General features: G+C 36.4%; 2 protein-coding genes across 3 annotated transcripts in view; both read left to right on the top strand.

Moving 5' to 3' along the window:
• The window catches only part of LOC145786550 (complement C3-like), a 53,966-nt gene that overhangs the window by 27,308 nt on the left and 5,399 nt on the right, over positions 1–21,259 (top strand). Inside the window, exons 27-42 of the mRNA XM_082598228.1 lie at positions 619–670; positions 1,738–1,913; positions 3,637–3,775; positions 4,325–4,397; positions 10,970–11,106; positions 11,627–11,711; positions 12,917–13,076; positions 13,731–13,972; positions 14,451–14,638; positions 15,703–15,848; positions 16,289–16,460; positions 17,432–17,574; positions 18,039–18,168; positions 18,745–18,899; positions 19,601–19,722; positions 20,861–20,974. Of these exons, the coding sequence (XP_082454354.1) occupies positions 619–670; positions 1,738–1,913; positions 3,637–3,775; positions 4,325–4,397; positions 10,970–11,106; positions 11,627–11,711; positions 12,917–13,076; positions 13,731–13,972; positions 14,451–14,638; positions 15,703–15,848; positions 16,289–16,460; positions 17,432–17,574; positions 18,039–18,168; positions 18,745–18,899; positions 19,601–19,722; positions 20,861–20,974 (2,234 nt within the window). The remainder of the gene's footprint in view (positions 1–618; positions 671–1,737; positions 1,914–3,636; positions 3,776–4,324; positions 4,398–10,969; positions 11,107–11,626; positions 11,712–12,916; positions 13,077–13,730; positions 13,973–14,450; positions 14,639–15,702; positions 15,849–16,288; positions 16,461–17,431; positions 17,575–18,038; positions 18,169–18,744; positions 18,900–19,600; positions 19,723–20,860; positions 20,975–21,259) is intronic.
• On the top strand, positions 8,587–10,241 carry LOC145786582 (uncharacterized). Of its 2 annotated transcripts, XM_082598275.1 has the most exons (4): positions 8,587–8,706; positions 8,966–9,027; positions 9,172–9,337; positions 9,777–10,241. In XM_082598275.1, the coding sequence occupies exons 3-4, from the start codon at positions 9,228–9,230 to the stop codon at positions 9,886–9,888; spliced, it is 222 nt and encodes a 73-aa protein (XP_082454401.1). In that variant the 5' UTR covers positions 8,587–8,706; positions 8,966–9,027; positions 9,172–9,227; the 3' UTR covers positions 9,889–10,241. The 2 variants fall into 2 exon arrangements, with proteins under 2 accessions (XP_082454401.1, XP_082454394.1); XM_082598268.1 differs by lacking the exon at positions 8,587–8,706 and having other exon boundaries at positions 8,838–9,027; positions 9,253–9,337.

Here is a 21,259-nt window from a genome sequence, read left to right as displayed (position 1 = left end):
TAGGCGGAAAATCACAACTTTCATGAGTTTAGAACAACAAAAAATTGAAACTGTACGTGCAGCGTGCTAAAATACTGTAGTCTACCAAAGTTGTAGGCCATTATAAAACTTGTAGGCCATTATAAAACTTGTAGGCCATTATAAAACTTGTAGGCCATTATAAAACTTGTAGGCCATTATAAAACTTGTAGGCCATTATAAAACTTGTAGACCATTATAAAACTTGTAGGCCATTATAAAACTTGTAGGCCATTATAAAACTTGTAGGCCATTATAAAACTTGTAGGCCATTATAAAACTTGTAGGCCATTATAAAACTTGTAGGCCATTATAAAACTTGTAGGCCATTATAAAACTTGTAGGCCATTATAAAACTTGTAGGCCATTATAAAACTTGTAGGCCATTATAAAACTTGTAGGCCATTACAAAACTTGTAGGCCATTATAAAACTTGTAGGCCATTATAAAACTTGTAGGCCATTATAAAACATGTAGGCCATTATAAAACTTGTAGGCCATTATAAAACTTGTAGGCCATTATAAAACTTGTAGGCCATTATAAAACTTGTAGGCCTAGCACTTTTGTGTTTTCCTTATTTTGTTTCATGTACTTTTCAGCTTATTGTTCGGGTTAAGATGGAAAGGATATATTGTTCTCAATTCCAACCTGGTAAGTAAGATAATATTGCAAATCACAATTTCGTGGGATCAAATCTATTACTTTGAACGCAACACAGTATTTTACAATCATTAATATCTATGCAATTGATTGAGTTTCGCTTTTAGCAGCATGATCGTTGCTTACTTCACAGTGTAGATTCTAACGATCTGTTTTAGCCTGATGCTGCGAGTACGTTGTGGCAATATCGAATTACACTAGCTTTCGGAACACAGTTCCCTAGTCATGTGCTATGACAAATGGTTCTCTATCTTGAAGACATAAAATTGTTGTTTTTTTAAATACTCGTCTTTGCTTTCGGCAACAACTCACTAATTTGACTAAAACGTTTCTATGATCTTTACAAAACTCTGTTAGACTAGTTATTTCCAACCTTTTCATAGTAGCAAATCCTTTTCAAAGAAATAGGCCTACGACGCGTACAGACCCTCATACTTGTAATAGTAATGTTAAGTGAAACTCTTGTTAATATTCTCAATTGTAGGCCTACAAAATTTCTTACTATTAGTTTATTCACGGGATTTCCTTAATTTGCTACGAAGTCCCAAAGGTCCTAGTATTTTCTTGGGAACTATTGTGTTGGACGTCTAAATGAGCAATTCAGTGACAGAGTGGTTAGTGACTGCCTCTGGCTTTGATTAGTCAGCCTTAGTTCTTGGCCTTGAAAACGTTGCCGATTGAACTCTTGCTTGCGTTGGACAGTTAGGGAATTCGAAAAAATAACATGGTCACGTTATATGAACGATATGAAAATAAATTTAGACATTCGCAGTTGAAGAGCTGATTACCAAAAGTAATTAAGACATTTGAATAAAATAAATCCCTAGCACTGTAAGCATTTGTGCAATTAACACTAAACACATTGTCAAGATATCTGCATCTGGAAATGGTACCTAAGTGTACAAAGATAGTTTTTCTGGCGTTAATTAGTTGGCTACTATTCATACGTCAATCAATTTTTATGTTTACCAATTTTTACTTTTCTTCGATTGCTAATACACCGTTGTTGTTTTGTTACTGTGTAAAAAGTCAAAATTATTATTACTATTATCATTTAGATGTTTGGTCGGAGTTAATTCGGCTACAAGTTAAGGCGGGAGGATCTTCTTCTGCTTCTCTGGCAGTTTTGCCTCTGAGTGTCCCGGATGGTGAAGGAAGAGCTGAGATTGAAGTCGAAATCCGAGACGAAAGAAACTATTTGATAGATGCTGTCAAAAAGTCCATTTTAATCGAAGTAAAAAATAAATTGCATGTAGCCTATATTATAACAATGAAAACTATTAATACTACAAAAAGTACTCAATGCCAAGCAAAAAAGCAAAGCAGAGCGAATTAAATCAAATATAGTTATTAATATCTGAAACCATGGCCACCTGGAGATGCGCCTGATTTGTCACATTTTGCAGGTTTTGATTGCAGCTACTGGTAGTGCTTGACTGACATTTTTCGAGATGTTTTTACTTTTTGCGGTTTCCTAATGACATAAAACTTTTTTGTTGCCTTGGGGAAGCAATAGCAAATGAGAAAAAGTAAGTTGAAAAACGCAAAATCAGACTGTTATTGAAAATTAACAGCCTGACTAAAATCTTCGAAATCAAATTTTCTTTGTTTTTCAACATGTGAGAATGTTAAAATCTATTGTGTCATCTGGGGAAAGCAGTAAAGAAAGCGTAAAAATCTACTTTTTAGAAAAATTTATTTAAACGTTCGCCCAAAGTTAGAAAAACCTGGAAATTTCTGCAAAATGTGACAAATCAGGCCGTATTTTTAAGTGGCCATGCTGAAACCTTAACAGCCTGTTTCACCTAAATAAGGATCATCAGAAAGGACCTTGTTCAAATAGAAATATTTGAGTAAGGTCCTACTGATGATCATTATTTAGGTGAAACAGGCTGTTAAGGTTTCAGATATTAATAACTATATTTGATTTAGCCTGTATTATATATATATACTGACACAGATAACAATAAATACTATTAATACTACAAAAAGTGCTCAAAGCCAAGCAGAGCGAATTACATCAAAATTAGTTCCTAGTTCACTAAAAATCTTACCAGTCCGTTTCACCTCAACAGGATCATCAAAAGGAACTTATTCAAATAGAATCTATATTACATTTGAATAAGTTTTTTCTGATGATCCTATTGAAGTGAAACAGGTTGTTAAGGCATTTAGTAAAGTAGCAACTAATTTGGATATACTACAGTAGTGTACTTGACTGTAATTGCTTCAGCTGTGCTTGCTAAGCTGAACAATTTGGTTACAATTGCTACAAATTTTCCCTGCATTACATATGGCTTATGTATTATATTACCAAAAAAAAAATCGTTTCAAGCATCCTTAATGCTTGATCGACCCGCTTGAGGTGAAACAGGCTGTTTAAGTTTTTAGTAAACTAGTAACTAACTTTGATGTAATTCGTTTGTTGTTATTCTACATAAAAATAAAATTTTAAAGGTCTCAGAAATAAAACAAAGATTAATTGGATGCACGATTGCACGTATTTGCCATTTTTGGCTTAGCTCCAACATTGTGGCAAAACGTTGATAGCCTACTTATTACGCAGTTTGTCTGAGATTTAAATAAAGCTCTTTCAAATACCTTTTCTTACTTTTTTTCCAAACAGAAGAATAAAAATTCAAGTGTCATAAAACTGAGTTTCGGCATGATAGATAACTAGCACGTGCAGTTCAAAAACTTTTACAAGAAGATGTTGGTGTCCTGTATAGTGTATATCCTTACATAGGCCTATATAATATAACTTTATAGCCTAGGTTACGAAAGACTAGTTTTTTTTTCAGTTTTAGCACAAATCAGCACCTTCAAAAGTCACTTTCGTACAATTTTTTGTTGGTTAAGGAACCTATTTTGTTACCGCATACAAACTTCTAAGTAGATCTTTGTCAGTGAGTTTATTTCTGCCCTTAAACTGAGAATCTCTACTACTACTATTTCAGCCTGAAGGTGATGTAAAAGACGTGTATGAAACATTTCCGCTCGATCTGACTGCGCAAAACCACGACTCATTTGATATCAACTTTGCCTTTCCAGAGAATTTCGTACCAGGCACAAGGGTATGCTGGATTTATGGATACAGTGAGTGGGTTGTGTTTCTTAAAAGTTTTAGATTACTAAAGCAATAATTACACAAGGAATAACTTACAGCACAAAAACCTTATTAGATGCACTTACCGTACATAAAAATTGTTGATAATCAAAGTTTTGAAAAAGTTATTTTTAAAACATTTCCGCATCTTTTCTTTTGTCAAAGCCTTTTTGTACGATATGTATGAAACTACAAAAGTTAAAGAGAACGATTTGGATTTAGAAATTAAACAAAACGTTGTTAATTAAATCCTGAATTCGAGAAATAGGCTGAAGGATGGCAAGTTAAAATAATATGCTTAGATATTTGAAATAATTTATTGCGTCACAATAACGTCACTAGACGAAAAACAGAATAGCTTACAAGTTATAGTAAAAAATATGTCATCAAACCAACAAAAAGCAGGCTAACTGCATGGAATTTTAAACGGCTTATAACTATATTAATTTCTTAATAAGTTACATAGGTTCCATATTTATTTCCATAACGGCTAAAACACTCCTGCACATTTCTTAGTATTTTGAACTTCCGTTTTTCAGCTAATTTCATGGGTCCTTCAATAGAAGTGGACGAAGTGACGAAGGAACCACGGGATATTAAATCATTTTTCCGGTAGCTGAAACTGTTGGCTATTTATATCATTAAGTGCATCTTTTATTAATTAGTTTATACATAGAAATTTCTGTAAAAAATATTCAAAGCTTTGCACTTGTTTTACGGTTTTAATTTCTACGCTGATGACGTAGTAATGACGTAATCTACTTAAAATCGTATCTTATTTTTAAACAAAAATTTACGATTAGCCATGAAATTATATCTCATTTACCCAGGTCAAAGACAAACATAACACATCTCTCTATTCAAGGCTGTCTAGTGTCTAGTTAATGCAAACACTGTTAAAAATTTTCGTAATTTTACTGTCAAAAGAGCAGTAGAATATTACTATCTTGTTACAGTACTTGAAATTACTGGCCGTTTTGTGGTATATTTACTATACAAAGACGTTTTTTTACTCCAAATATAGTAGAATCACTGATTGAGCAGTTTTAAATTTTACTTCTTTTCGTAGTAGATGATTTCACTTCTTTTTTGGAAGTGAATTTACTGGTCTGTGAAAGTGTTTTGCAATTTTACTGACAAAAATAGTAAAATTTTACTGACTTTTTATAGTTTTTTTTTTAACTTGCATTGGCAGTAATTGTACTATAGGTACGGTAGGCTACATGGGCAGTAACATTTTATTAACACCGTTATTTTAGTCCGATTAGGCTACTATACTCCTGTGCAGCAATATATTTAGCACTTCTACGAAACGTCAACCTTTTTTCCGGTCAACATATTTACGGTCACACCAGCACATTCTCGAAACAGTGGGATGCTACGTTATGTCATGCCTTTCTGTTTTGATATCTGTGATATAGGCTATCTTGGCCAGCAATATAGAGTTCGTGGGTTAATTGAAACAATCATGACTGGAAGGAAAGTTTGCTAGAGATCCGAACTCACGGGCTTCCAACAAAAATGTTTTAATTGTTTGTAATATTGGTTCCTTAAAAATGCACTGAAAGTACTAGAGAGTCGAACCGAACCCGAACCCGAGTTTTATAGTCAAACAGTTCGACTCTCTGACTAAAACCCGAGAATTATTATCACTTATCAGTCGTCAGCCAATGGGCTGGCGAATGTTATCCTGGTCCGCGCTCAATCAGGGTTGCCAACCTGTCTTCACCAAAAAAAGCCAGACCTAGTCACAAAAAAAGCCTAAAAAAAGCCAGAAGAAAATAGCTGAAAAAGCCAGTATAAAATAGCTGAAACAGCCAAGAAAAAGCCAATTAGTATTCATTAAACATACACATATAAAAATTGCACAACCAAATAGTGTTCCACCGAACTTTGACTTCAGCGACAACGCAGAAATATAGTTAATGAAAAGACAAGCAACTAGAAAATTTTCTCGTTTCGGCTTCAAAACGACATTCGGTCGGACACTACAACCAAATATAAGTTAGAAATTACTGCTCCGATTGACGCTGACTGAATTTTTTTTCTAAAAAAAACGGGAAAGATAAAATTAAGCCAAAAAAAGCCAAAATTATGTTGGCTTTTTATTAAGTTGACAAAAAATCGATGAAACATGAAAAAAAGCCAGAAAAAGCCTAATTTTTCTGGCTTTTTTTATTTAAAAAAAATAAGCCAAGGGAGTTGAAAAACAGCCAGATTCTCAAAATCTGGCTTCAAAAAAGCCAAATTGGTCACCCTGCGCTCAATTTCCCGCCTTCCGCTCAGAATTTGCAGAGTCTGATTAGCGTTGCCAGATGGGGAAATAGGATAACAAATTTAAAAAAATTCTGGTGAAATTCAATTTTAGAGGCCTTTGATGCCAAAGTTTTTGACTTTGGGACCAGAAAACTTTTTGGTGAAATCTAGTGAAATTTTCCCCCAATCTATTTTTTTCAAGAAAGTTTTTTTTAACTTTTAAGCGAAAAATCCCCGCTCGTATAGAAAACGTTTTGCAAGAGGTTTGGGCATGCGTGACGGCAGTGTCTTATGTCTTAAAAAGCATTTGTATTTTTAGGCGAAATTGTTTTATTTAGGATGTTTTACATATCTGGTGAAGTTGTATGCAATCTGGTGAAATTTTATTTACTTTTTGGTGCTAAGCATCTGGCAACACTGAGTCTGACAACTGAGCATGTGCAAGGATGCAAGCATCAAGCTCAAGCATGGTTGCAGGAATAGTGCAGTAACTTAGTTACAGCTGGTTTTGTTGCAGTCATAAGTTTCAGATAGACAGAGGAAGCGTGTCAATAGCAAAAGTAGCATCGTTAAACCTATATCACTGAACAGGTAACAAGTTTAATCCTACAAATGGTATCTTTGCTGATTTTTTTTATGTTTACCATGGACAAATGAGAACAATAGCGTACCATTGAAATTAATTTATTTCGATGCTTTTAGTAAGTTAACTGCATTAAACTGCTACGAAATTACATAGTTAAGCAATATGCACTGAACAACAATGACTTAGATCAGGCAGGTCGGTCTGTAAGTCAATGCAGTGAGGCTCTGCCCCCTCCCTACAATTTTCTAACCTCTGCACCCCTGAGTCAATGTGAAGAACTACCTAACACATCTTCCCGGTATACCAGTATTGTAGCCTACTGAACACACAATGTTAAAGTAGTCGAACTCTGTTGTAGTAGCTTCTAGCATTCGGACTCTGGATTGGAAGATCCAGTGTTGGAATCGTACTATAAAAAGATTAGGCAGTGGCTATTTGACCGGCGCCGGTCTTTGAATCTGAAACACTATTTGACCGGTCATGACATCACTATACAGGCACCTTTTTCTCTTTCAAAGCAAAAGACGAGAAGCGCGTATATAAGTTCTAAATTCGACAAGTTTATTCAACTCGATACGTGGCGCGTGCGATACTTCGCCGGCTTCTATTCTAGAGGGAATGAGTTTGATACTACCCGGAAGCGTTCTTTTTTCTTTAACTAAATTTTGACCCGAAGTGCATTTTTGTAGTCAATTTTTAATTTCAGTTGCCTACAGCCCAATTTCTTATGTCTTTTCAAATGTGAGTAATAAAGTTAGAGTTTTTTTAGTTTGCTGGAATTTGAGAATTTCTCTGGGTAATTTTCCGTTTGTGACCGTGCTAACTACTGATATATAGCCTACTACATAATTTTTCATTCAGGCACGTTTTAAACCTTTCAAGGTTTTGCCACCTTTTCCCGTTCATTAACGTGCTGGTAGGTCTATATTGATTTTTGTAGTTAGTATCTTTTTCGTCCCGGACGCGTTAATGACAAAAATAAAATGATTGATTGATGTGACCGTGTGTGCCGAATGAAGCATTACACTTTTGCTCTCAACAAGTTAGTTATATACAATGCTTCTTTTAAAAAAATGGTAATGGTATGTAAACGTAATGCAACTCAAATTAAAAATTGACTACAAAATGCACTTTGGGTCAAAATTTAGTTAAAAAAAAAAAGAATGCTTCCGGGTAGTATCGAACTCATTCCCTCTAGAATAGGAGTCGGTGAAGTATCGCACGCGCCACGGATCAAGTTGAATGAAATTGTCGAATTTAGAACTTATATACGCGCTTTTCGTCTTTTGCTTTGTAAGAGAAAAAGGTGCCTGTATAGTGATGTCATGACCGGTCAAATAGTGTTTCAGATTCAAAGACCGGCGCCGGTCAAATAGCCACTGCCAAAAGATCACTAGGCATGGCTGCTGCAACTGTCTTCAAAATGAGAAAATATTAGGTAGCCTACACAGTTTTAAAAAAACAAGCTGTGACCCTAGCTAGAGAGTATATCTGCCATATCTGGTGCTACGCCTTGCCCATGAGTAGCCAGGGAGTAACGACATTTGAGATGCAACTCCATTTTACCTCAGAGTGAAACCTCTGCTGTCAGTTGCAGTTTATAGGCCTAGTCAATGCCCAGGACTGTTAAAAAGTGAGAACTAAATAATTGAGTGGTTTATCCAGCTGTGGTGATAAAACTTTTGGTAGGCTGATCTTTCGTGTGTGACCAGCATGAATAATTTGAGCAGCAGGTCCAGGGTGGTAAACGATAGACCCTCAGCCCTGGCCAAAGATCAAGAAGGAAAAATCCCCATTAGGCTACAGGAAGAGGACCATTACTTATTACCGATATTATTCGTGACAACGTCTCATAATATATACATGTTTTAAACCAATTTAGGTTTTTTCATGCTTTTCTGAGCATGTGTTGTATTTCATTTCATTGAATAACTATACTTGGATATTATCCTTGTGCATTTATGATGTGCCGGGAGACAACTGGCGGCTGGGAGACAACTTGCCATCTCAGTGGGATTAGTGGAACTGATTACAACATATTTTAAAGAAGATTGCTCAGCGATTTATCAATGCTTTGAGGTGACGTACATCTATTATTATTTACTTGCAAACACAGATTTTTTAATACCCAACCTTCCCATTCCCGGAAGAACATCTGACACATACTTTGCAAATTTATGTATAGCTTATATATAACTTGTGTGATATGAACACCATGCTACTACTGCTAATAAATTCTATTTCATTGCCTTCTTAGCGATAAGAGTGCGGCTATATGAGTGTTTGACAATGTTTGTATTATTTTCAATATCTTAAAAATGTTAAATTCAATTTGTAGGATTCAGCTATCTCCCAGTTTGAAGAAACTCGTGTACCAGCATCCAATAATTGTGTGTTTTGGTAAGTTGTGAATGAGCGTTTGTACAATTTTGACTGATGTACAAGTGAACTTTTGAATTGCTCACCTAAATATGAAGTTGGTAAATGTAAATATGCACTAATTTCAGTCTTCGTAGTTTCATTTGTGCCTCATTGCATCTGCAGGGCCCACTCTTGCCAGTGCAGTGAAATTTCTCATATTCATCGAAGGCAACCTTGCAATGGAAACCAAGTCGTTTTTTGTAGCGCTGGCTTACTTCTTCTGCTCATATTACGTCTTTGCAATGTCATATCCAGATAGTGCAGCTGCAAGTCTGGAGTTTATACAGAGGTATGTAAACCTGTAATAAGTTTAATTGTTTATGTATGAGCTAAGGAATAACAATAATGGAACTCCCTCCTTCACAAAGTCATTCATACCAGTGACAAGCTGGTCTGGAGTGGGATTCAAATCCACGAAGTTCTTGACAGTGTCTCTACTGCAGCTAGTAAGAACTGCACCCATTACCAGAGGGATTGCGTCTTAGACCACTCGGCCATCCAGACTGATTATTAGAGGTGTTAAACTGTTAATACTAGTTATGTACGCAAGTTCCAAGCCACAACTCCAGAGGATGACGATTATTCTAAGGTTTGTGGAAGTGACAACGCATTCTGATCAATTTGAAGGTTTCACTACATGATGGTATTGTGGTGTAGTTACAAACATTGCTAAATATCATGGTCAAATTTGAAAAGATCCACTGATATAACTTGTGTTGTTTCCTCAGATACTTTGCTCGCATTGGGGTCATCCGTCATGACAAGAAAAAGTGGGATGTGCACCCTAAAGTACTCCGACTGTGCAACGAGGTCATGCTTCGGCAGGGATGTTTGTTATGAAGATTGAAGCAAGTCAAGAAATTCACTGTTCAGTCGCTGCTGCTTCATGCTTCGCCGAAATATAGCCTCGGCTGAACTCTGCAGTTAAAAAAGCGAATTCACGTGTTCGTGAAACATCAAACAAATAGCTATACTTGTAACATCTTGAGAAATATATTGTGAAACATTGTCGCCAGTGAGGTCTGCTGTACACAATAAATTTGTATCTGCAAATGCACGTGTGTAATATTTACTTGTAGAGAAAGTCATTTTACTCTCATAATGCCGTTTGTCACAAAAACTATTCGGGAAGTTATTTTGCTGCCTGTCCAGAGCAGTAATTTTACTGATCAGAAACATTTAAAAAATGACTATCCGGAGCAGTAATCCTACTGATCAGAAACATTTAAAAAATGACTATCCAGACCAGTAATTTTACTGATCAGAAACATTTAAAAAATGACTATCCAGAGCAGTAATTTTACTGATCAGAAACATTTAAAAAATGACTATCCAGAGCAGTATTTTTACTGGTCAGAAACATTAAAAATATGACTGTCAACGGAAGTAAAAATACTTCCATTACAGTAAATAAAATTACTACTTAGGAAGTTATTTTGCTGCCTGTCCAAAGGACAGTAAAATTTTTTAACAGTGAACGCAATTACATCAGGAAGAGAAAACATTTTGCCTGAGCGCACTTTTTTCACCTGCCTCACTCGCTTTAAAACACCGTGGGTAAAAGTTGTCGGTGTTTCTCAACTCCTACCTAAACCGCGTTAAGCACAACCATCATATTATGGGCCTACAAAAACAAAGCCACGTATTTTCGTAGGCCACGTATGATTACAATCTCCTACAGTACAAACAACACTTTAACTGCATATCATAACCTTAAATTATCAAGCTTGGTGAACGTGTTTGCGACCTTAGTTCGAAGCTTCTGTCTGTATGTTTTCCTTTCGCTGCTTTGAAAAAAAAACTTTCCGAATTTTAAGTATTATGATATAAATTTTCAAATAATAACTAATTGCAAGTACTTTCAAACGACCACAAACGTTTTGTTTGTTAATTTATAGTTGTTTAAATATTTTGTTTGCAGAATGCCATATGGCTGCGGCGAGCAAAACATGCTAGTAACCGGACCTAATGTATATGCACACATGTACCTCACTGCGACCAACAAACTTGTTCCTGGAACTCCACAATACCAACAATCAATCAAGCGAATGCAAGACGGTAAGATATGTTTTCACCTTTTTTAATTTTTACTTCATAAAAAAAATTCTCTTCTCAACAATTACAAATAAATACGATTTTTTGTTTAGAAATCGTTTTTATCTTTTTCAATTATTGAAATTATATTCAGCCTTCAGTAATCAATCAGTCGAACTTCACTAGTATAAGGTAGCCTACTGTAATCTTACAAAAATCAAAATACTGTAGCTTCCTGCCATGATTTATTTGTGGTTGTTTTTACTTCTGACTGTCACAGCGAAAATAATACATGCCAAACATAGCAGAAATTTGAAACGAGTAAAAGCGATAAAAGTGAACAAAGTTTTAAGACGTGCAACGTGCAAACCAAAACAACAAATTATTTGGAAAGCTGGAACTGTTGTATCTTGTGACTGATTTAAATCTATTACAAAAAGACTGAAAGAATAAGACTAATATCGCGATCAACTATAGTAGGCCTACAATAAATTACATTAATGTCATTATTGTAATATCTATAAACACTTTTGTTTAATACCAGGTTTCAACAGAGAGTTGAAATACAGATCTGAGGTCGTCAACTTTAGAGCATGGGCTGTGTTCAAGCATTATCTCCCAAGCACTTGGTAAGTAGGCTATAGTTAGGTGGCTTATATCAAATGTCAGTAGTTTTATTAACGGCTGGTGCTATTGACCAAATATTAATTTAATAACTTCATCTACGAAGATTCAGCGAAAGGCTGTATGCAGAAACAAGTTTGTACTATCTAACTACTTTACATGCAAAAACTTGACCACAGATATCTTATTGATTTTGTTATTTGATACAAAACCAGGGACGTGTAAAAACTCCAGATGCGAAAGTACTTTCTCAGACTAGAGCAGAGTGTGTTAAACAAAAATGTTGCCAGGTGCTTTTCATGCCAAAAATATTACTTTTGACAACTCAAAAGCAAATAATGCTTGTTTGGTAAATCTATCTCGAAGATTGCAGATTACCTCAACTTTACTTTATCAATTCATATATTTATCACTGTTTTGAAATCTATTTCGAGAAATTTAGCTACAGCTTGAAAAACTGCAAATTTATCAAACAAGTTGCTGTTGCCTAAAACGATCTGTTTATCTCAGGGCAAGCATTACTGCAAACCAGTCAAGTTCTTAGGGCAATATGTATTGAATTTGCAAATTTGTTTCCAGTTATAGTTGATAAGGTCAAGTGGCCGAGATTTATTTCATTCTAAATGCAAAATGAAAGCAAAGCACCAATAATCTTAGAACGAAGAAAGCACGATGCAATTTAAATAGTGTTTCGAAAACGTCTACCATCGTTGAAACAACGTAAAAAGAGCAATTTTTGGTTAGAGAGTAGCCCAATACTCAAGATTCTATTGTTTAAAAGGCACTAATGATGCTCTAAAGTAGTAGAGCGAAATGCATATGCCATAAATAGGGATATGCTGATTCTCCATGCATTTTTAATAATAATAAAATACTACATTGATAACCAAGGTAGGTAGACCAAGAATGATTTGGACATCAAACATCACTAAATGGACAAAATTAAGTTACGAAAATGCAGTACGAACAGCTCATGGTCGAGAACAATGGCGCATTGTATCCAACCCTCAATACGAGGAAGGAACGTAATGATGATGATGATGATGAAATTGATAATTGATGGAGAATCGCTGGCCTGCTGCTTCTTGGTCAGGAAATCCTCTATCCTTAATGTAACTCAATAAATGCAATGACACAAGGCAATAGCAAGTGAATTGGTGCATACAGTGTCGCTTGTTACAAACTTAAAAATCTTTTTTATAACTTTCAGGTTGAATGCTTTTGTTGATCGCGTGTTTATTAAAGCTAAGCTCTACTACACTGACCTTGACGAAATGGCAATCTGCAACTCTTTGGATTGGATGCTAGGAGAACAGGATGACGAAGGATTCTTCCACGAACGTCGGCCACCTGTTCACAGAGAAATGCATGTACGTCGGGAAAATAGCCGACGCAAAATGAATTCATTACGTTATTACATTCTTATTATTACGTTATAATTATTCATTATTACATTTGCAAGATCAAATTCAACTGACTTAAAACTATCAAAGATGAAAGACACGAGCATTTAAAATTGAAAAACGTATTTTTAAAATGCTCAAATTATTATTTAAAATGTAGCTTTTTTTTGTTACCAATATCCATTAGCGTTTAAAAGAAATATTGACGTTTAGCCTAATTGAGTTAAAACTACCTGATGAATGGATTATGTAGGAATGGGAGCTTATCAGTCATCATATTCTCGAATCCCAACAAAAATGCTTCTTTTTTGTTATTTCCTTCGTACACCTCCCTATTCTCTTTTTCTGTTCAGAAGCAGCACAAATCAGAAAGCAGACTATATACCCACCTTTCTTTTAAATTTAAAGTGTAATGCGCTGCCAAAATTAATTGCTTAGCTTTTGCTAGGCTAGATAATGTTATTATCACGTGATACGTTTCTAATCCTATGCACTTTTCTCTCCACAATGAATGATATAATTAATTATATTCATCAATAACTAATAAATAATTGTTTAGAAACAGAGAGAGATTGTTTAAGAACTGTTTAAAAACAGAGAAATAATTATTTGTCATTCCAGGGGGCTGTTGGTGGAAGACTCTCCCTCACCACATACGTTCTGATAACTCTTATTGATTCTGAAGGGGTGTGTTCTTCGGGAATCACAAGCCGCGTTTTGACAGCGAGAAATAAGGCTGTCGCCTTTTTAGAGGTTAACAAAAATAGCGCTGCCTTTCAAAGACCTTACGCACTTGCTTTGCTCTCATATGCTTTGTCTCTGCATAATCCAGGGTCTAACTTTGCAAGAGAAATTAACACAAGGTACAGTAAATAATTGTTTTGTTTATTTTGTTCCGCTTAACATGAATAAGCTACTGCTTTTTTAATAGTTGGAATGATCATCTACATAGCCTATGGGTTTTGAATACATGAATTAAACGCTACATCTTTGTGGTCAAATACAAGGATAGAAACTTGAAAAAGACGTTTTATACATATTTACTGTATGTGCATTTTGCTATCGAAACCTGACACACTTGTAGACTACATAGCTGTTTCTATTTTTCAACTTTTCCTTGCTCTGTCAATAGCAAAAAATCGCTTTGTCTAATAATGAGAACTATCGTATGCCTTTCCACGTACTTTTTTTTTAACGAAAATGCACAAAGAAAACCACCATCATAACCGTAGCTTATGCAGACAGCTGTTGTGTCTAAGTGATCAGAAACATCGGTTTTTGTAACTGACTAGCTTTATCTTACTTAATTAACACGTTTTATTCTTATTTTTTTCTTTTAAGGCTGTTAGCATTGAAGAGCTACACAGCCAACATGAGACACGTCTTCTGGCGAGGGAGACCTGTTAGTGACATTGAAGGCACGGATGCACACGCGTACTGGTACAAGAGACGACCCCAGGCTATAGACGTGGAAGCAACTGCATATGCGCTGCTCGCACAAGTAGAATTTGCAAAGGCCAAACCTCAAGGTATGTAGCTGGATTTATAACCAAACTTCCACCAAAGGATAGGTAAAATGTGAGTTTTACAACTTTCGAAAATTTTTGAAGAACTGAAAATAGTGTTATTTTAAACCCTTTGGTATGAGCCAGTGCTCAACTCCGAGGTCTCATGCAGTTTCTTGCTGAGCGTTCGCCCAATGTAGCGTAATTTGGTCACATTTGAACAGCTGGATTTACAATCTTGGTGATCAAAAAGCGCAACCAATTAAATAATTATCTGACTTAAAGGGTGCTGAAAGAATGTCAACGCTAGTAATAACTACCGTAGCGGAACAAAATCTATAATATTTAATCATAAAATCAAATATTATTGTGACACCGCTGGTAGCCGAAATCCTACCAAAAGCATTGGCCAAAACCTAACCAGATACCCTTTGCTATGCATTTGCTACTTCTGTTGATTTATTTTCGATCATTGTCTGAATATCAGGACTACGTGAGGAAAAGTCAACAGCATCGTTTTGACAATTTTTGTCTACATTTACGTATTAGTAGAAAATTACGTAACTACTGGTACAGCAATTACCACGTTTCATTTCTGGTGTGAATGCAGCTTTCACGCTATTCGCCACAAACTTTTTATAGTAATGCCATCATTGTAAGATAGTACAATTATTGTGAATAACAGTTCACTGGTAAAAATATGTTTCCCTTTGGCCACGCCAAAGTGTTTGTAATCATTTTCCGCCCAGTTAGCTCAGTGGTTACGCTCCCGGCTCAAGATCACGAGGCGCTGGTTCGACTCTCGGGTTGTGCGCTTGAGCAACGCATTTCAGGACTGCTCTCCATTCAGCGGCACCGAGTGAATGGAATAATTCCCCGGCAACAACACTTCAACAATCGGAAAACTTCACTCTGCCAATCTCGGTAACCGGCCCTGCGTAAAGAGCCTCTACAAGTATGCGAAACCACCAGGAATAACCTATCAAGGCGTTGTCAGTCCGAGGATAAAGATTCAAAAACCAAACCAACCAACCATTTTAAATTATGTTAGTGAAAACGATTTGACTTTCAAATCTATTGTTCTACAGTTGTTCAAGATGACTTGGATTTAACTCGGAAAATAGTACTTTGGCTCATCAGCCAAAGAAATGATGGGGGCGCTTTCATATCAACCCAAGATACAGTTGTCGGATTACAAGCTTTGGCGACATACCAAATATGGGTTTCTCAAGTCGTGAGTGATTTGGCAAAGACATAAAACACTACCTCAACATTTTTATTCCTGTAGTTGTATAAAGTTTATTCTGTATGAAGTGCGAAGTTTATTCTGTAGCATGTCATTTTTTTGTTTGAGAGAAATATTTGCCAACTTCACAAATTACACGATAAGCTACTTTTTATTGGCGTTTGAAAACAAATTATTATGAGCGTGTCCTATTACAAATCATTTTTAAAGGCTACTTTTTGCATCCATCACTGGTAGCAAAACCAGACAGTTAACTTTTTATACAGCTGAAAGCTTTTCCCATTTCTGGTTTAGCGTTTTTATTTCACTCCAGTTAGCAAAGTGGATTATTTTGCATTGATTAAATGTGTGCAAGTGTTGATATGGAGAGAAATAAACTGATTTTTTTAGCAGGAAAACGTTATTTATTTTATAAAAATTTAATTCAGAATCCTCCACCAGCGGTTGTCTCAATGGATGTAACCTTTGAGAGTGCGGGGGACACTACATGGAGCGACGGACATACAGTGAGATTGGATGAACGAAACGAGGGATTGAAGATGGAAATAGACGTGCCAACTGACGTCATGCAAGCAAGAGAATTGACTGTCAACGCGAGAGGTCTGTTCCAAACACAACAATTTTGGCCAAGAGCTTGAGACATAGTTGTAAACTTGAAATACGCCAATTAAACTGTTTTTTCTAAATTTCTCGGTGATTCACCTACTGCCCGTGTTTTTGTTCACGCAAGTTTTATGACTGGGCGTTTCATAAACTTCTCGTTTTCACATTTCTCTGAATGTGAGAAGGTTTGCTTCAGTTGTGCATGCGCGTTGGTGAGCTCATGATCGGGAAAACATAAACTGTAAAAATAACGCTGTGCGCATACGCGTGCTTTTACGTAACGCCTTGCTCCTCGCATATGACCGCACTTTTGCCTGTGTACTTTTACAAATTTGTGGCATTTTAAAAATAGTGTGCACTGCACCTCTCCACTGGCTCTGGCTACAGTTACACGTTGCAGTTATACAGTAGCTTGCAGATAAATGTTTTAGAAACAGGTATCAAGTTAATAATCATTGCAATTGCAGCTCATAAACTATGTTTATTGTTTACACTAGGATGATACTTTATTGGTTATGGAGAACATCATTAAGTTGGCTTTTACTTATATTACTACATTAACGCCTTGCAAGTACGTTTCTCGGCAGCCGATTGACAGGGCTCATCATTTTGTATCGCACTACTAATTCATGCCACAGACTATCGACCAACGCCTTTACCAGACAAAATCAGTGGTGCGATACTGATGAGCCCTTCCAAATGAGCGAAACACGTGTCTACTGTCTATCTCTGTCGATTCTTGCTACAATCGGCGGCCGAGAAACATATACAGTAGTTGTTGACTGGAAAGTCTTAAAATGGCTAGAGTAGAGAGGACACCGTTATGATCAGCGGATCGCAATTGCTTGCTGTTCCAATGAATACTCAGCCTTGTGCTAACTACCAAGAAGATCGCTTTTTTCTACACACCTTGCAAGTATGTTAGTGGAGTATAGATTTTATCACAATGTAATCTGTTTTCAATCTAGGAACTGGTGAGGGCGTTCTCTCCTACAGATGCATTTATAGGACTGTGATTGATGAAGACCCTTGTCATTTCGAGATCACTCAAAATGTTGTCGTTTTATCAGAGGGTGAAGTTGGTGGTACTCCTAAAACTGTCAAACTGACGGTAGGTTAAGTCACAATGCTATATTGTGAAATAACAGGTTTCAGGTGTGACGTTTTTGTTTTTGATTTAGTTTCACAAGCAAAGCAATTTCGTTTCGTTGTGAACTTGAAACCGAAAAACGAAATTAATCCGTTCATTTTTCAAGCACGAGAATATTTTTCAACTGAATCGTGCAATTACTGTAGTTCAAAATAGGTTGATTGCGCATTTACCCTACTCCTGTTTTAAGAAATAACACAGTGTCGGTATAGGCTACAGTATAGCTCAGGTAGAAACTTCAATCTGTGATATGGCTTTGCCACTGTCAAAAACTTCAAACTTTGAAAACCGGACGGCTTAACATTTTTGCTGTAATATTTGTAGCTTATTTTCAAAAAGTGTTTTTGACAAGGCTCACGTAGTCACGTCTTATAAGATACGAATAGCTTTTCACTTGTCACAAAAGTTTTCTCAAAATGTTCCAGATTTCTGTATCCAAGCCTGTCGGCGCTCAAGCCGAGGCTTCTATCATCGAAGTGGGATTGTTGTCTGGCTATACCGCTGTGGCAAAGTCAGTGGAAAAATTAGCCATAGAATCTGTTGTTGACGGAACAGGTTGGTATTTAGAAAATCAGTAAAATGAGCTCAAAAATTTCTCTAAAAAAGATTTAGGCTTGTTATTGGTAGATGTAGTATCTGGACGTATCTTTTGGTATCTAGCCTATGACTTTGGCAGTTGACTGACTTTTCGCTGCTATCCTCGTTGTGTAGCCTAATGTGTATACTGTTGGCCACTTGCGTTTGCAAGCTACAATTTTTTCTCGCCAACAAAAATAAGTAAACAGAACTGAAATTAAACTTTATGGAAAAACAAGATCAGGTTTGCGTTTCTTCCAAGGTTATCAAAAACGTAGTTTGTCGGCTGCATAGCCTAGTGGTAAGAACGTCTGCGCGACGTTCGAAAGGACGTGGGTTCGACACCGCTCCAGAGCTGTGTCTCAATAAAGACACTTAATGGCAAGCCAAAATAAGGGGAGCAGCTGACTCGAAGACTATATGTCACTTCGCTGCTTCCTGTCGTCTGTTGTATCGCATCTGTGATCGCAGTGTATAACTGTATGTTATCGCAATTGGCGCAAATAAAAACACGATTATTATTATCATGCCAGTCACATTAGACTTAATTTCCAGTTGAACGCTACGAGATTACCAGTCAGAGCTTGATTCTTTATATGAATCGGATTGGAACGGACGTTATTTCGTTCGCCTTCTCACTAGAACAACACACGGTGGTGGACAATCCTCAACCGGCTAAAATCAACGTATACGACTACTACGAACCTTCGGTCAGTGTAGGCCTACTAAAATTGAAGTAGTTAATTTTTAATCAAAAAATAAAATAGGCTACAAACTATGCTATAACTGTCAATAAAATAACATATCTTCTGGCCACGTCAAACCCACAACAATGCTTGATATGAACGACTCGGTTACATGTCTTATAATACAAAGAAATTTATTTTCACACGAGTCAGTTCAATCATAAACAGCTAAAAATTGATCTCGATCAGCTAGCAGCTAGATCATCTTCAGTTGAGCTTATTCAAATAGATATTGATTATCCTACATTCACACTGAGTGAAGCTAAAGGATAAAAAAACGGTGATCGTTTTTTAAACTGGTAGGCTAAGTTTTAAAATTGAACAAATCTCATCTTTGCTATTTTGATGATAGACTGACAGTGGAAATATCATGCTTTCTTATTTTCTGACACTTTCAATGTTTAGTGTGAAACTCAACGCAAAACCATTTAAACCTTGCCCTATTCCTACGTTGCCAAGACAATCCTTCATTATCATAATGCAAAACTGGAAATGGCTACCTTGAAAAGCATTAGCCTACATGTAGGCTGCTAACGTAAACGAAATTTATTTAATTTTTAGAATAGTCTACAAAATCTCTCAACATAAATAAAACACATAGAATTACTTTTGTCTGATTTTTGTTTGCAACTAGCATTACTTTCATTTCATTATGTTATCAATAGATAAGATGTGGGATCTTTTATTCACTCCCTAACGAAATATCCGAACTTCGCACAGCGAACTGTGCCGCTGGAGACGATGATTCGATCTGCAAATGTGCTGAGGGTGCCTGCCCAGTATGTAGGTGAGCAAGGAAAAAAATTGTTCAAACTCGTCGGTGGATACTTTTAAAGGGGAGATCGCCCCATTTACCTCTTTTGGATCCACCACTACCCATCTGTGGATGCTTCTGACTGCATTTGAGTTTTTTTTAATTTGGAACAATTTCATGTCATTTTATCGCTATCTTGCAGTGGCCGATCCAAAGGGGCGATTGCCTACCCTAAAACATCTAAAAGTAACTTTATTTACGGTGTATTTGCAAGGTCGGATTAATGCAAACATACACATCATTGCGTTTTGTTGAAATTTTCCCCAATTTAGACTGCTCGCTGGATACGCTCCTGCTATGTTGTTTACCAAAATAAGTTCTTTTGATTTAATTGGTGCTGTAGGTCAGTTTGTAATTTAGGTACACCCTCCATCATTTATGATTATAAGACTTCACACGCACAGGATTAGAGTGGCAACTGAAATGTAGAATAAATCATCATGATAGCTCAATTGGTTAGCGCGTCACTTCTGGAATGAAGAAGTTTCAAGATTAAGCGGCGCTGGTTCGACTCTCGGGGTGTGCGCTTGAGCAACGCACGTTAAGGACTGCTCTCCATTCAGCGGCATCTAATGGATGGAATAGTTCCCCAGCAACAAGACTTCAGCAATCGGAAACTTCACTTTGTCAATCTCGGTGACCGGGCCTGCGTCAGTGATTCACAGCCTCTACAAGTATGCAAAACTGCCAGGATTAAGCTTTACAAGAAGCTTTCCCAGTCCGAGGATAAAGATTCAATCAATCAATCAAGTATATGCGATCTCCAATTCAGAGGTTGACTGTCAATAGGTTTCACATATTTTGATTTTCTGCTTTTTTCTCCACTTCTCAATATTCGAAAAGTCACCCCATTGATTTTCATCATCTCTGTTCTTGTTCGTCTTCCCTTTGCATATTTTTTTCGCCATGCTATCAAAAACCAATTGATGAAGCTTGCTCACCGATCCTCTTAAAATATGCTTCAAATAAAACCACAAAAATGGTAGCCTACATCGCAAACTATACGTACTGGCACCTGGCAATTTTTTTGCTTTTTGTGCTATTTTAGTTTGGCAAAGAATAACTGTCTTTCACTTTGCGTGAACATAAACTTGTATTTTGTCTTTTACAGAACAAGAGACCAACAAATCTCTAACACAACTTGCCTTACATTCGAAGGAGCTGATTGCGATATATGCGACAGTCCGGGATATTGTGAGAATATGTTTGAAAAAGCCTGCCGAAGGTAAGCCTGCTTTTGGGCGCCGCCGCAACTTTTGACGAACATATTAGGTTGTTAGAAAGTTTTTGCAGTAATGTGTGATGAAAGGTTATTCGATGGGTAATTGGCAAAGTTAAGTAGCCTGCTTCAAAACTAAAATGTATAACCATGTACTTAAGAAATTCGAAAATATGGAGAACAAAAACTACTAGAAATACATGTTACAAATCTCATCAAATTCAGCTACCATTATCTAACAACCTTTATAGCCGGTTTTGGGGATCGTCAGAAGGTCCTTATTTAAATTGA

The sequence above is a fragment of the Aplidium turbinatum genome, chromosome 2, assembly GCF_918807975.1.
Source record: "Aplidium turbinatum chromosome 2, kaAplTurb1.1, whole genome shotgun sequence".
NCBI classification, from domain to species: Eukaryota; Metazoa; Chordata; class Ascidiacea; order Aplousobranchia; family Polyclinidae; genus Aplidium; species Aplidium turbinatum.
The sequence above is the reverse complement of the archived record's forward strand: the minus strand, read 5'-3'. Positions and strand labels throughout refer to the sequence as shown.